Source organism: Oreochromis niloticus, linkage group LG19 (genome assembly GCF_001858045.2).
Source record: "Oreochromis niloticus isolate F11D_XX linkage group LG19, O_niloticus_UMD_NMBU, whole genome shotgun sequence".
In the NCBI taxonomy this organism is placed as follows: Eukaryota; Metazoa; Chordata; class Actinopteri; order Cichliformes; family Cichlidae; genus Oreochromis; species Oreochromis niloticus.
In genome coordinates, this window is record NC_031983.2 from 24,727,041 (window position 1) to 24,741,840 (window position 14,800).

A 14,800-nucleotide genomic window follows, 5' to 3' on the forward strand; every position below is an offset into this window, starting at 1 on the left:
TGAGTCAGGTTACGCTCCTTGTGATTGACTGCTTTCCCTCATTGTTTTTTCTTTATTTGATTATTTATTTGTCATGCACTTTTCTCTGCTTTTTGTGCTGTTCTGGTTTTCTGTGCCATAAACCTCATAAACCTTTTCCTGTTCAGTTTGTTTGGCAGAAATTTGTTATTTTTCTAATTGTCTCAATTTAGAAAGCCCTTCAAACTACCAGCAGTGCATTTTTGTCACGTTTCCATAAATCCTTAAAATATACACCACATACTCCCAATGTTCTGCATTTGGTTCTGCTGAGGATCTTTTTGCTATAAGTTGAGACATGTGCAGCATGTGCAGCATGTGTAGCATGCGAAGTTTTGTAGTTCTCATGTCTAAAGATAAAACTCACCGTTCGTAAGTTCAAAAAAGCGATACAGATAAGCTGAAAAAGGCTATAATTCACCTTCAAATCTGAATATGTCAGTGACACCAAAGTGAAAAGTTCATTTTCTGCAAACCAGAGGGGTGAAAATGTTTAGATATAGTATTTTGCCAGAATAACCGTCCACTCCAGCAGCATGGTGGTGCAATGATCACAGAGCAACATGCCGGTTTGCATGTTTTCCTGGTGTTTGCGTGGGGCTCCCACAGTCCAAAGACATGCTTGTTGGGTTAACCGATCGTTTCAGAGCGAGTGGTTGTAAGAGGGAATGGTCACCTACCCAGGGTGTACACTGGAATAGGCTCCAGCTCTCCCACAGCCCTAACAGTTAAGAAAATGGATGGATAAGAGTGATCCTCATCTTCTAATTTCCAAGATGTCTTATTTTCAGTGTCTATTTAGCAGATTATTATTTGTGGAAGCATGCCCGACTCCTGTTCTGTATCAAAGTGAACACTCTTTAGATGCTGACTTCTAGCCTAGAAGGAAAATTCTACTTTTTAAAGAAGAGAGAACATTCATATGTATATTGAGGGGGAAATATGTTCATGCATCACAGTAAACTACACTAGACAGAAGAAACAAAAAGGAGAGAATGTGCAAAGCACTGTCAAGAACAAAACACGTAGACTATCTGTACTAAAATACCTCACACAAAGCAAAAAATTGACCTATTAAGTGCAGTAGTACAGTAACAAAACAGTGCTGGGAAGCACTGGACTTCCTGCATTCTGTCTTCTGTTTATGTTACCATTAAAATATTTATTTGAGCAGCTCTTACAGATTCACAAACTGCTTTGCATAAATGTTTTATATATCTCATGACTTAAACCTGCAGGTTTGGCAGATTTTGATAATTAGATGGAGTATTGTGAATATGATGACTTAAAAAAGACATACACAAGCAAAATCTGATCTTAGGCATTTACCTTAATACCCTACAACTTTTGCAAACACTAAGAATGATTACTTCACAGGTAGCAAAGTGTTTTCAAAGAATTTCGCATATTATTTGGAAAATGTCCTCATCATGCCTAAAACTTGACTGCCAGTGTTGGGCCGTAACTTGCTTCTTGTTTCTCTCTGATTAAAGTAATTCATTACAGCACTCACTACATTACTTTTGCAATACTCAGCAGGATAGCCTGAGTCACACTGTCACATAACTGCCAGCTAACAATACAAACCTTATGCTACAGTCCCACACACTGGCACAAATCCTTATTCTAACAAGGAAATGCACAAGATCTTTGTCTCAGTGTTTGGGTATCAACACAAAGCCAAATGCCGAGATGGAGAAAACCAGCTCAAAGAGCACATAACAGAAACATGCTGTGACCTGTGACCAAAGTGGTTCTACTACAATAACATTAACGGGCAGAAATGGAGTCACTTGCTTTTGTTACCTGTGAAAATTCAGCTTTTCACAGGATGTGTGCACATTTGATGTTATTTTTTTCTAATGGCAGTCAAGAACTAGAAGTATAAGTGTGATTATTAAGTGTAATGAAATTTACTGAATTTAACTCAGTAATGTATGACATTAGTCAAACAGTAAAGTGTAATATGATTACAGTAAAGTGGAAACCTAACAATGATGATTTTACTTTGATGCTTTGAGATAGAGAAAAACAATAGAAATAAGTACAGTAAAAGTAAACTTTTTAAAAAATCAAATAATTCCAGTTATTTTAGACATTTTGTGTAATTATCTCAAAATGTCAACAATAATACACAATAATGTCACAGAAACTGCAAATATTGAAGATAATTTTTTATTTTACATGAGTTTAAGGTTTAATCAAGTTATTTAATTGCTTTAAAATAGGTTAAACCTGCACATAAGCAAAAATCCTGCTTTCTTTCAAGCATGCAAGCAATATTTCTTTATTTTGTACAAATGCAAAATTAAAAGATAAGAACTAGATGCAGCATTACAAACTAAAGCCCAACTGTGTTTTGAGGAGCTCAAGCTGAGAAACTCAAAGCCAGCTGAGGATGGAAAAGAAAAAAAAAGATTGTTGGAGCTATTGCAACAGCAACAAGCAACATTTCATCACAGTTGATGCCACAGCAAAGCATTTGTTACAGCTTCCTGCATTCAAAATCCAGCCCTAAATGATTCGTAGACAATGTGTTTCATGTACATGCAAAGCAGAGCGCGCTCTCATTCCACCTTTTTTCACACTCGCAGAGCGTAATCCATCACTGCTAATTGCCTAACTTAATCTTGGCACTGTGTCCAATGAGCAAGCTTGTTTATCGGCGTATGTGTGGGTGTCAGATAAAGTAGGAAAACATACAGCTGCGTGTAAAAGTGTGACAGTTAAGCAGCTTTTACCTCCAGCTGAAACTCCACCCTTAATTCTAATTTAATCCTCCAAACTGTCCAAGATTGGAGCTGAAAACTCGGTGAACTTTTCCTTTGGTTGGTATCTTTCCACTCAGATTTGGTTTGTGCAGTGTACACCGCGCAAACCGCCATAATGTGCGCACGGGGAAGGGACTAGGTTGCAGCGAATTACCAAACAAGAAAAAGAGCCAAGTGGTGCCTCTGAATCAATAGCGGATGGTCAAAAAGAGAATGAAAGTGAGCAGGCAGTGTGAGGTGACAGACAGAATAATTGAGTGTTGCGAGCGGGGAGGAAGCTGCACCTTCCATACAAACTAATCCAGGAGCTTAAGGCGCACAGTAAACAGGCACATAAGTGATTAGCCCGAGTTAAACTATCAATCATCTTTCGCCACACTCAAATAGGCACTACAGAATGCGGAGTTATGTAGAGATGTGAGAAAGTAGCAGCCATAGTCACCCTAGGAGGGGATTGAGTTTCATGGATGAGGCAGCTGAAGATATTTCATGCAACATAATGCCAGAGCCGCTGCCCACCCCCTGTATCCCCCCTCTCCTTCCCCCACGTCTCCGCTCCTCCAGCCAAAGCACACGTAGACATAAGATACTCTTTTTTTCAAGCCATGACATTTTTTTTTTAAGCAGGAAAAAAAAGGCTGGAGGCTGTGTTGTTGTGGCCAACCTTGTGGGTGCATGAGAAAAGAAACACATGGGTATCATTTACACAAATGACCTGCATGAATGTGCAAGAGCCAGACAAAATATAGAATCTGAGCTGCTGTGGTAGAGCAGGCCTTTTCCCAACATGTCTGACTGGCTGAGAACACGCTGTATGTATATAAATGAACATATTATCATAAACTACGGATGGTGTGCACTAAACTACACATGACATAACTGACTATGTTTGTACATTTTTTCTCTGCTGGTGCAAAGATAAGAGAAAAGCACTGTGCTCAGCAAAAATCCTTAACTGTGACATGCACAGTTTAAGATTTAAAAATATCCATAAATCAGCATTTATAAAGTAATAATGCATGCTACAATAGGTTGGATTTTACTATGACAGCTGCAAGATTTTATCCACAGTGTTTTGTAATTTTATTACCAAAACTGGTTCCACTTATTTTCTAGATTTGGCTACTTAACTGCCAAACAAAAGACCACAGTTACACATTTATTGTTTATCTACCTGGAAAACTATAGAATCAGGCTGGCTAACCAGGCATCGCACGTACTTTCAGTTTTGCTAATTAGTACTCAAGTACTCATGGAAACAATTTGATCTTGTAGTGGATTTTGTTTTGGATGGGTCCACTTATAACCTCCAACATACAATACATTTCCACTGAACAAAAAAGCTGAATATTATTGGACCTACTGCCCCACTTGGATCTCCATCACAGAAATGCTCACCCCAAAGTTAGAACCACTAGCACTGGTGTCTATGGAACTGGCTACCATAAGAAATTGAGGAGCACTCTTTAGATGCAGTCTGTAATGATATTTGATCATCCTTAATAGGCATCACGAGTGAACTGACTCTCCATGCGTTGGTGGTGAGTACGTGTTAAAGGAAAAGGTCATAAAGTAGTGTTGAGTCATCGCTTTTATCCTATGATGATATATTTTTATCCCAATTTGAGTCATCACTTACAAACTTACAAAGCCACCCATCTTTAGAGCACGAGGATTCAATGGACAGTTTGAAGAGGATGTGACAAGATCTCAATCTAAATGAATACCTGTGAGAGATATTGGGTTGGCACTCCAGTAGTAGAGTTCCCAAAACTTGCATAATAATTGCCAACGTGCATTGATGCTGTTCTGCAGGCATGTGATGCTGCAGCACCTTACTAAAGCACTTTATGTTGGTTTGTCCTTTACTTTAATATCAGTCCATAGCCTTATAAGTAGGACTGTAAGTAGTAAACTAGGAGCAGGAATAGATGAGTAGGAGTAGAGGCCAAGCTGTGGTCTTTCAGAGGTATTTCTTGAGAAATATGTTTTGTTTTGGATTTTTATTTAGTTTTTTCATATCATTGGGAGCTTTAAATGTTCCTGATTATATGAGTTACATCATTTAAAATAAACTAATAAATAAATAACGCAGAGTCTGGGTTTAAAAGTCATGCAAAACTTAAAGTTTAAGCTTAAAATTGGACGACAATGTTGAGATATTACCTCTTTTGTTATTCATTTGGCAGAAATTGACTTCCATACAAAACATGCCTTTAATTTTTAACAGGCCAAATATCAGAAGACGCTTGTGTGCTTTGTTAGGCTAAAGTGGAATACTTAATTAAATGTTATCGCATCAAGCAGTCGAGTTCATGAAGTGTTTTTGAAGAAGCAGCCGACTGATTGCACTGATGAATCATTCTGCAGCTGAGGGGTAGAAATGTACAATATTAATGTATAATAGTATTGTTATTATAATCAAGGGCATGTTGAAGCATCAGCAGAACAACAGGATGACTGTGAGAACTCGTAATGTAAAAGATTTTTTCCAAGACTAATATTATCCCTCCCCTCACTTTGAGTTTTAAAGTCTGAACTTTTCTAAAACTATTACTTGCATGAGGAGCTGTCACCGCACTCGTACGACATGCTTTGAAAATTTCTGTCAGAAGTCTGGAGCAGGTTAATGGGGAGAGCTGGCAGAGAAGTGGAAAGACTACTGCTGCTTCTTTGTATTTGTTCTCAACACACATCACAATACATTTCAGCTCCGCTTTGTACAAAAATGTCATTGATAAGGTCAGAACGTAATGCAGAGCTCATTAGTCTTGTATATTGTATATTGGAAACGTAAACAGGCAACATTTACCTGATGTGTGTACTTTTCCAGAACATATATCGACATTTTGGATGAAGCCAGATTCCAAATTGTTTAATTTTGTAAACATACTAGAGTTAAAGGTTTAAACAGAATTGAATTGAGACCTTTCCCTTCTTATTACTCCATTAATCAGAAAACTGTCGGTCCATCCTCTGTAAACAATAGAGATGCTCATGTGGGAAAATCCCAGTAAGTCACCAATATGAGAAATGATCATACCAGCCCACCTGGCTTTAACACATTCAAAGTCACTTAAATCAGCCTGAACTTCAGAAGGTCGTCTTGATTATGTCTGCTTACCTAAATGACCTGAATTACTTGCATGTGATTGGTTGATTAGAGATTTGCAATAACGATCAATTCAACCTAACAAAGTAGCCAGTGAGTGTGTATTAGTGAGTGATTTTACAATCTCATTATATTTCATTCGCACGTTTGTTTACTTTATCCATGACTCACGCTCTAAAATGTTCTAATGCAATGATTTTTATTTTCAGCCTTTTTTATGCAAAAAGGAGTTGCTCGTCTTTAAGCAGTTTTTAACATCGCTTTGGTTATTAATTATCTACCTCAAGGGAGATCTACTGCTCCTTCTGCAGCAGTAGATAGTTCTACTCTCAGTCTGTTATCCAGAGTTCACTGCGAAACATTACAGTGTAGTGATCAGAAGTGGAGAATTACAATAGTTTTTTTAGTGCATGTATTTCCTGGGCTATAAATGACCTCACACAACTTTCCAGTATCTTTGCCACACCAGTGGGCTGACAGTAGACTGACAAAGTCACATCAGGAATCGTTTCACAGCAGCACATATAACTATACGACCGGGATCATAAATGACTTCACTTGGTCACTTGAAGGTTACATTTGCAAATGTGGTCTAATCTCATTAAACATGCACTAATTTGCATAAATCTCCAAAGTGTAAATTACGATCTAAATTTGTATTTTGGACATTTTCTTTTGAGCAGTCTGACAGAGGAGATATTCTGGAATTACAAAATGTACCAAGGCCTCCAAAAATGTATTATATGGGGTGTGTGCAAACTATATTTTCTATTAACTCTGTTTCTTTGATGTATATGTAAACTTTACATAAACTGCCTTTCATTTCTGGATAATTTCACACAAGGCCCACTCCCACTGATTCATAGCAGGGGGCTTCCTTCACAGCCATGAGCCTTGTATTTGATGTCCTGTTTACAGCCTCCCTGACTGAGCTCTGATTGATATGAAGCTGCCTCGCCCACTTTGCTGCGTACCGCGTGACACATACCTGTACGTGCTTTTTCTTCTGACCTCCTCTGGAGCTCAGAGATCAAAATAAAACCAGTTCAAAAGAAGCGTTTTGATCTGATATAAAGACTCATAGCTTTTTGTAACTGTCACATATTCCCCTGCGAGGATTCACCGCATCAGACTCCTTGACATCAACAGAATCAACATTCAGTACAATGAAAACTACAAACTCGCTATGAAAGCAAATGAGCTGAAGTGTCAAAGGTAAAAAATTAAAAACATACAACAGTACAGTAGATGCAAGGCTCAATTTGATTGTCATGCTTTGGGGAAAAAGTGTCAGAAAAAAAAAAGAAATTGAATCTCACTAACTGAAATGAAGAGACGTAGTCTAAGTGCTCCCCTATGGTTCCTGCTTCAGTGCAGTGCTTGAAGAGTGATTATGTTTGAATGATTTTAGGACAGACAAGCAGGAGAGTAAAACATCATACTCACGGTATAATTCCTTATAAATCCAAGCTTTGGTACAAGAGAGAAAGGAGAGTATTTAACTACAGTAACTGGAGGGGGAGGGATGGCAACACAATAACAACTTTGATATTTGCTAATGTGGTTTGTAGCCAAAAATGTGCCATTTTTAAACAAGATTTAACCTTTTGTTGCACCGAGTCACAATTTAGGTTGATAAGATGAAGCTTAGACAGCTCCTTCTCACATATGGCAGAATATGGTGTGTTAAAAGGATGAAAGGCTTGATGGGTGATATTCTAGTTTTTGGGAACCATATTAATTGCTGATACTCTGCTCCTAACAGTAAAACAGATACATAATATGTGAATAGAATCAAGATGTTAGGTTGCAAGTCATACACGCCAGGAGACTGGTTGGTGAACTTCTGGCAACCTCTAGTTGCTAGGGAAAAGTGTTTATTCCTCAGCCTGTTGGCGAAATGTTGCTGGCAGTCCCGGGGGGAAATTAGTAGCAAAGGCTGCTGCACCAAAACTGAAATGCAGAACATTTTCTGTCAAAGTAAAACGCTTTAATTTAAAAGGGTAACCTTTACTTTGAAGAAGTTTGCAGTTTCATTAATGCTTGCAAGTAGTTTTGTGGTTGCAAACAAGTTAGCATCTTTTACCATGCAACCTGCAAAAACTACTGAAGAGGTTTTCAGTGCAGCACAGTAAACCTCTTTGTGACCAGTTTCACCTGGTGACCACCAACAACCTCCAGCAACCACTTGCCAACTGGCTGTGAAAAACACTCTTTTTCCTAGCAACTAACAGTTATTAGGGATGTCATGTCACTCTAAGCCTGCAGGAATAGGGGTAAGTCTAAGATTTCATGGTGACTGCTAGCAACCTCTAGCAACCACTTGGAGCTGGCCAGGAAATACACATTTCCTTCAAATTTTAGTTCACCATAAGGAGAAATGATACTGTGAGAAAATGAGGCTAAAGGGGGGGCCTGGTGCCCCGACCAAGCATCAGTATTGGTCAGAGTGGAACATGTACACATTCTCAGATGATGAACACTATTAAACCAATTCACACTATTCCCAGTAACCATTCCCATCGTAGTAACAATTGCAGACCTATCAGGATATTTTGGGGGGGAAGGGGATTTCACTTTCTTCTCTGGGCCTCACCAGCAGAGTTGTAACACAAAGTCTCTGCAAAGTGTCTAAAATACATCATATTAAAGAGTCAAGCTGTTGACAAGGAAGGGATGTTACCTTGTTTCTCTTAAAATAGGCTCTGCGGCAGGCAGCGAAGCATTTCTCACTGCAGAAGCTCTTCAGCTCACTCCCCATGCTCAGAGAATACCGCTTGACGCCGACCTTCTGGCACCAGGCGCACATGATCTGCACATTGGACGCATCCTCATCTACAGAGAAAAGGAGAGGTAATGAAATGAGCATTATGATGTGCTCTTTACACCACGGGCTTTTACTATATTCTAATACTATGTCCAATAAAATAACCTTGTGGTACAATTCTCAAACTCTGTAATCAAAGTGAGCCTGATATTGATTACAATCTATCCTATATGTAAGGTAAAAAGTGCATGGCAGGGACAAAGTATGCAACTACACGTATTAAACTCACAAACCATAAAGGCATTAATTCCACTGATGAAGCCCAGCTGCTCAACTGGATAAAACTTTTCAAGACTCAAACCACAAAACCACTGCAGGATTTATAATGAAGCCCTGCCGTGGATAAACGTAGCCACAACGGATGAGCCTGGGATATGGGGAAATGCTTGTTTATGGCTGTGCTCTGTGGGTATTAGAGAACTTGAAGGGACAAAAGCATGTATTCTGCTGCTGCTGAAGATGACGCAGGAGTCTCTGTGAGGTGCAGCGTCCTCTTGATAGTTTGTGCCATCAAAGGTGTCAGTTTGGTGAGGCATAAATGGAACACATGAGCGAAAAGTTTTCCATGTTACACAAGCCTGATTTCCACCGTCTCCATATAAACACTAAAACCTAATGTGAAACCACACTTTATTTTTATTTTTTTAATTCCGAAATTATTCATGACGAGGGCACTTTTAGGGCAGAGGAAAGGAAGAAAAAGAACAAAATTAAAAAACATGAGGGGAAAAAACTGAATACATAAACAAATTTAGCCCACAAGGACAGTCGCTGTGATAAACATATATTCACATTACAGGTTCACAACAAGATTAAGGTTATGGTGTTTCAGCAAAGACTGGAGCTATAGGATGTCTGTTAACTGCTAAATAAGCAGGCACACTTTGGGCCGTATCCACACTGATATGTTTTCATTTTACAATGTGTAGCATTTGAAATCTAAACAGGAAGAAATTGGGACTTCTGGGACTTTTGGGAATAATGATGCAGACACACACATTAGATACCTCGATGAGTCCCTTCCTGATTAGTCACGTCCCTCGCACATGACCCATTTTCTGACCTGTTATTATGACTTATGGCTTTGTTTTAGTGCTATGTGACCTCAGGCGACTGTCTGCATAATGCATAATTGGGCAGAAATTACATCTACAAGTGAATACACCTAAGCTAGACTTACTCAACAGAAGGCGTATTTGAGAATGCAAAAGTCTAACACATTTGAAAGTGACATCACCTGATCTTTAACATGCTACATAGTCAGTGTAAGGGATTGTGCCACTGTGCACCCTTGTGGCTTGTGTGGTAGAGCGGGTACGGTACCTTTCAGAAGGTTGTTGGTCTTATGTACAGGAAAAAAGTGAATGTGTCACTCAGTGAATAAGGTTTGCTTTGAGTGCTCACTTATAGTAGAAAAGCGCTATTCAAGTACCACTTCTAGGTTATGTGTGTTGCCGACTGTACGCTCTCTCCAAGCGGACACCCAAGAAACAAAGCCAACATGGAAGTGCAGTTCCTCTAATGGCTCACAGAAGTGAGTCAATCTTGAACCTTACAAGAGAAATAAACATGCTCACAGTCTGGTAATAAAGACTATTTTTGGCTTCTTTAAACCCTTTCACCATTCACATTTATATAGTGTGTGGGATATTTTTTCTCCCCCCTGAGAAAAATAATTCTCTACTCTGAAGCCTTACTGAATACTTATAATTTATTACTGCTCTCATTGTAACATTTATGAACTTTAACTAATGGAGTTCAGCCCTTAAAAATATGACCACAGTGTTTACAATAACATTGTAATATTTTAAAATGTGCTATACTGTCAGTTTAAAGGAAGAATGAATAAAAATGACACCACAGTAGATTAGTAGAAGAAAATGTTTGATGTTACTTTTTTTTCTGCATTTCCTGCATAGCGCTGTCTGCAGTGTGTCACCCTCTTGTAAGCACATTGGGGAGGGGACATCCATTTCCATTTACTGAGATCAGTAGCAGACTTTTATAAGAGTCAATAAACATGTAAAAATAAATCAGCTCTGTATAATGCTTTACTGCACCATGGGCCGCATGATCTAACTGTGAGCGATGCAGTGAATCATGGTCAGATTAGGGCTTATCTTTTCATATATGAGTGTGGCTGGATCTTCTCTATCCGTCCATCACAGCAGCTGCTATATCAATTGCAAACATACTGCATGTAACAATTCATTTAGAGACGAGGCTTTCCAACTGCACAGACAGCAGATATGATGCATAACTGCAATTCAACAAGCTGAAATAATAAACCGCAGATCTGACCTTTGTCGAGAAGTTTGATCAGGCATGTGTTTGACACTCTTCACTTTCTCCTCACCCTCAACCGGTTTGTGGCAGATTACTTGTCCTAGCTGAGCCTTAGTCTGATGTTAGTTAAACCAAGTTCTTGCTCATAGGTGGTCATCTGGTTGTTGGGGTTTTCTTTTTAATATTGTAGGGTCTTTAGCATACAATAAAAAGCACACTGAGATGATAGTTTTTCTGGTTTGGTGCCATATAAATGAGACTGAACTGAATTTTGTCTTTTATTTAGTTAGTGGTAGTTTTCATGCTGAAATAGCAGTTGTATAAATTGTCCTGAGTGCTACAGGTGAAATTCACTTTCTGACTTTGTTATTATTTGCAGTGTAGACTGTGTCAGATTTGTTTGAGCCCCATTGGGGCTAAAAAACAAATAGTAGAGGCAGGGACATGTAGGTCACAAGGGGATAAAAAATAACAGGCAGAATTAAGATGCTGCATATTGATAATTACAGTAGTGTGCAGCATTTTTACATTATATTAGCACATAATGAACATTTCTGTTCTAGGACTGACTCATAAATAAAAATAAAGTATTATTTTAAGTAAATACATGCAAGCGTGTGGATTTAGGACACATTTTATTGCCCTACCACAATTTACAGTGAGATGGAGTGATCTCGACTTTTGCTTATTCTGGGATAAAAAAGATTTTAAAAAAGGATTTTTAAAAGGTATCCAGAGCTCATCTGTCTGGTAAAGGGGACCAGTTATGGTAATTTCAGGGTATTGTTATTCTTGGACCCTAGTAGAGTAGCTTTGCATAATTCATAGTTCAAAATAGTCCTCGTTTATCTCATACAAAGCCTCGGAGCAGTGCATTAGTTCATTCTCTGGCTGAAGCTGATTTAGCTCCTTTCCCATTAAGGCTAACTTTCTACTGATTGGCTGCCTCTTGCAAACTAATGGCTTAAACTGCTGGTGAGTAGAGCTACTGCATTCACAGTTATCATTAGAAATCAATCATAATCAGTCAATCATATTAGAAATATCACCTCTCTATGACATCATTTAGATGCAAGCATATAGAACAAAAAGGAGGGTTAAGAATATTCTGAAGCCTGAGCTTTTGGCTCACAGGACTCCAGGATATATGCTGTTTGATCATGTTTAATATGAGTACCAAGCATTGTTACAGTATATGTGACAGAAAATAAGGAAAATGAAACAGTACAGCTGCAGCTGACCCCCTCACATTCCGCTTTTAATTCTCAAAATCATGTTTATGACAACAACAAATGTATTCCCTTGTTTAACCGTGAATGTAATTGTATTGCATGCAGCTGCCGCGTTGCTGTGTGGTCAACAAATTATTTTAACAGACCCTCAGTGACAGCGAAATGCCTCTTCTGCGGTAAACTGTGACTGCTGATGATGAGCTGCGGGCTTTTAGTGCCGCCGCTGCTGAAATGAGAGAGATCCTCCGAGATTCCCTCCAGTATCTCCCAATTATCACATTATGACTATACGCGGGTGTGAGGGCGAAAAAACGCAGGCCCATTAGTCTTTCACCTCTGTTCACCTCCCTATCGCACGCTGGCCAGGCTTTTCACCTCTTGTGGAGCTTAATGGATCTACAGGGCCATCAGATTTTAAGTAAAGACTAACTCACAATTAAAGGAATAACTCCCTGGGGCCCTAAAGACAGCATAGCAGACCCAACATGCATATTTTATGGCTTAGCTTCCCCTCTGCTCTCATTCCTATACTCTCTCGGCCTTTTTGTGTCTATCTGGATAGCTACCCACTGCAGCAATAAGAGAAAAAAGACAAAATATCTTAATTCTAAGCTGACTGAGTGGGTGGATCAGGGTTTGTACGTTGCTCGAAAAAATGCATGCACCGCAGCATAATGATCAGGATCGAAGGCCAATATGAAATCACAACATCTTTCACAGTATCTCAACATTTTCACACAAAGAGACATCTTGAGGTGGAGCTGTTTTCGCCTTCCCACATCCTGGCACATCCTAACAAGCTCATCTGAAAACACTCACATCTGCATGAGCAGGGAAAAAAAACATGCCAGTAATTATGCAGCCTCCGTACTAAATGCCACCGTCATTCGCCGTACCTGCACCTCAAAAGGTCCTTTGTCGGATTTTGCGGGGGCACATGAATAATTCAGTGTATGTGTGGAGGTGGAGGGTGGGGGAGTTGAGGGAGGTGTTGGCCGGGTGGTTAGTTGGTGCTGGTGGGCTTTAAGTGGGACCGCACCATCTGTTTCCCCGCCTAGGCAGGGCCAGCGGGGACTCCTCTTGGGCGATGCCAAGGAGGCTCGCTCCCTTCGCCGGGGCGTACCAGCCTCCTGTCCACAGCAGACGCAAGGGATAATGAAGCCCTCTGTCTGGCCGAGGAACGTGGACATTTCCTCAGAGACTTGATGGGGTAATATTGACACTTGGGCAGGTGGAGAAAAACAAGGTGTACAGCAGGTAGCTAGCTCATTAGTCGCCTGCCTCTGCTCTGATACGCAGGCTTTCAGACCATTGCACAAACCGAAACCTTTAAAACTGCATAAATCCTGAGTTTCCATGCTAAGTGCTGGAGAATCAGCATTTAGATATCTTCATTGTAATCCAGTCTGTTTGGAGAGCAGCTGTGGTTTAAGTTTATGACATTTCTTCTTTGAGACTGGAGAAACAACTGTTCTATGTGTGTGTGTGTGTGTGCATGTGTGTGTGTGTGTGTGTGCGTGTGTGTGTATGTGTGTGTGTGTGTTTGCTTGCTTTCAGGCATTTGGGTGAATATATTAGCAATCAGTGATGGGCTGAAAATGACCTTGATCTTTTTGCAAATTTAATAAGTAACCTTCCTCGTAACATAAAAGCAGAAAACAATTGTAACTTTCTACACAAGCTGTGATGTGGCTGAAGGCATCACGTTTTACTGCTCTTGAAAAATCAAGGACATGCATAAGTCTAAACTACTTTATCAATTAATCTGCTGCATTAATCTCTCCAAAATGGCATTAGTGCTCTGTACCTGCAGGGGGCTTGATCAGTGGCGGAGGGATCATGGGGACTATGATGGGCAGGTTGCCATGCTCCTTGGTGCTGGGCGTGGAGGTGGACGGCGTGGTGGAGGTCTCTGTGAGTCCGTTCCTGGAGGCTGGCAACGATTGAAAGCTGTTGGCTCGATCCGGAGAGTCTTCACTGTTCTCTGTTGAAGCTGGGATTTTTGGCAACGAGTTTTCTAGATGGGAAAAGTTAAGTAAAATAAAGCATTTACTGACCAGCTAATGAGCAGCATTTGCTGCAAATACTATGAGTGTAAACATCCAAGATTCACCTAAATTATGACTCAATATTTTCCACTTAAGTAGAAGCAAAAATACTTAAAAATTACTGGATTTTAAGGTAAATCCAGACCTCTCTGAAATCAACTGAGGTAGCATCACTCAGCTCATTGTTTTGGTTGTAAACGTACAACTTTAATGTTTGGTTTAGTGTGATTTCTCTTATTTAGGCTGCGTCACGTAGAGAAGCTGCATTAAACCTAAAGTGCACAACCTGCACAGCACCAAACAGCAGTTAAAAGTTTACAAAGTTATTCAGCTCTGAGCACATGTAGCAGATTAAAAGATTATAGTGCAAAAAAGATTTGTCAAATAGACATTCAGAAGACATCAAAAGAGTTTAAAGATCTTGTAAATGTGACAACCCATAAAAAAGCAGCCAAAGTGGAAGTGCCAAAAACTGCAGTTCCTCTAGTGGCCACTTGAGGCTGGCT

General features: G+C 39.7%; 1 protein-coding gene across 4 annotated transcripts in view; it reads right to left on the minus strand.

Annotated features, from left to right (window-relative positions):
* Positions 1–14,800, minus strand: part of sobpa (sine oculis binding protein homolog (Drosophila) a) — a 55,224-nt gene that overhangs the window by 22,528 nt on the left and 17,896 nt on the right. For 2 of the 4 annotated variants that reach the window (XM_005477542.4, XM_025900889.1), the window contains exons 3-5: positions 14,054–14,263; positions 8,585–8,736; positions 7,348–7,371 (exon numbers count right to left, since the gene is read on the minus strand). In XM_005477542.4, the coding sequence (XP_005477599.1) occupies positions 7,348–7,371; positions 8,585–8,736; positions 14,054–14,263 (386 nt within the window). The remainder of the gene's footprint in view (positions 1–7,347; positions 7,372–8,584; positions 8,737–14,053; positions 14,264–14,800) is intronic. The other 2 variants (XM_003445506.5, XM_005477543.4) reach the window with 1 other exon arrangement.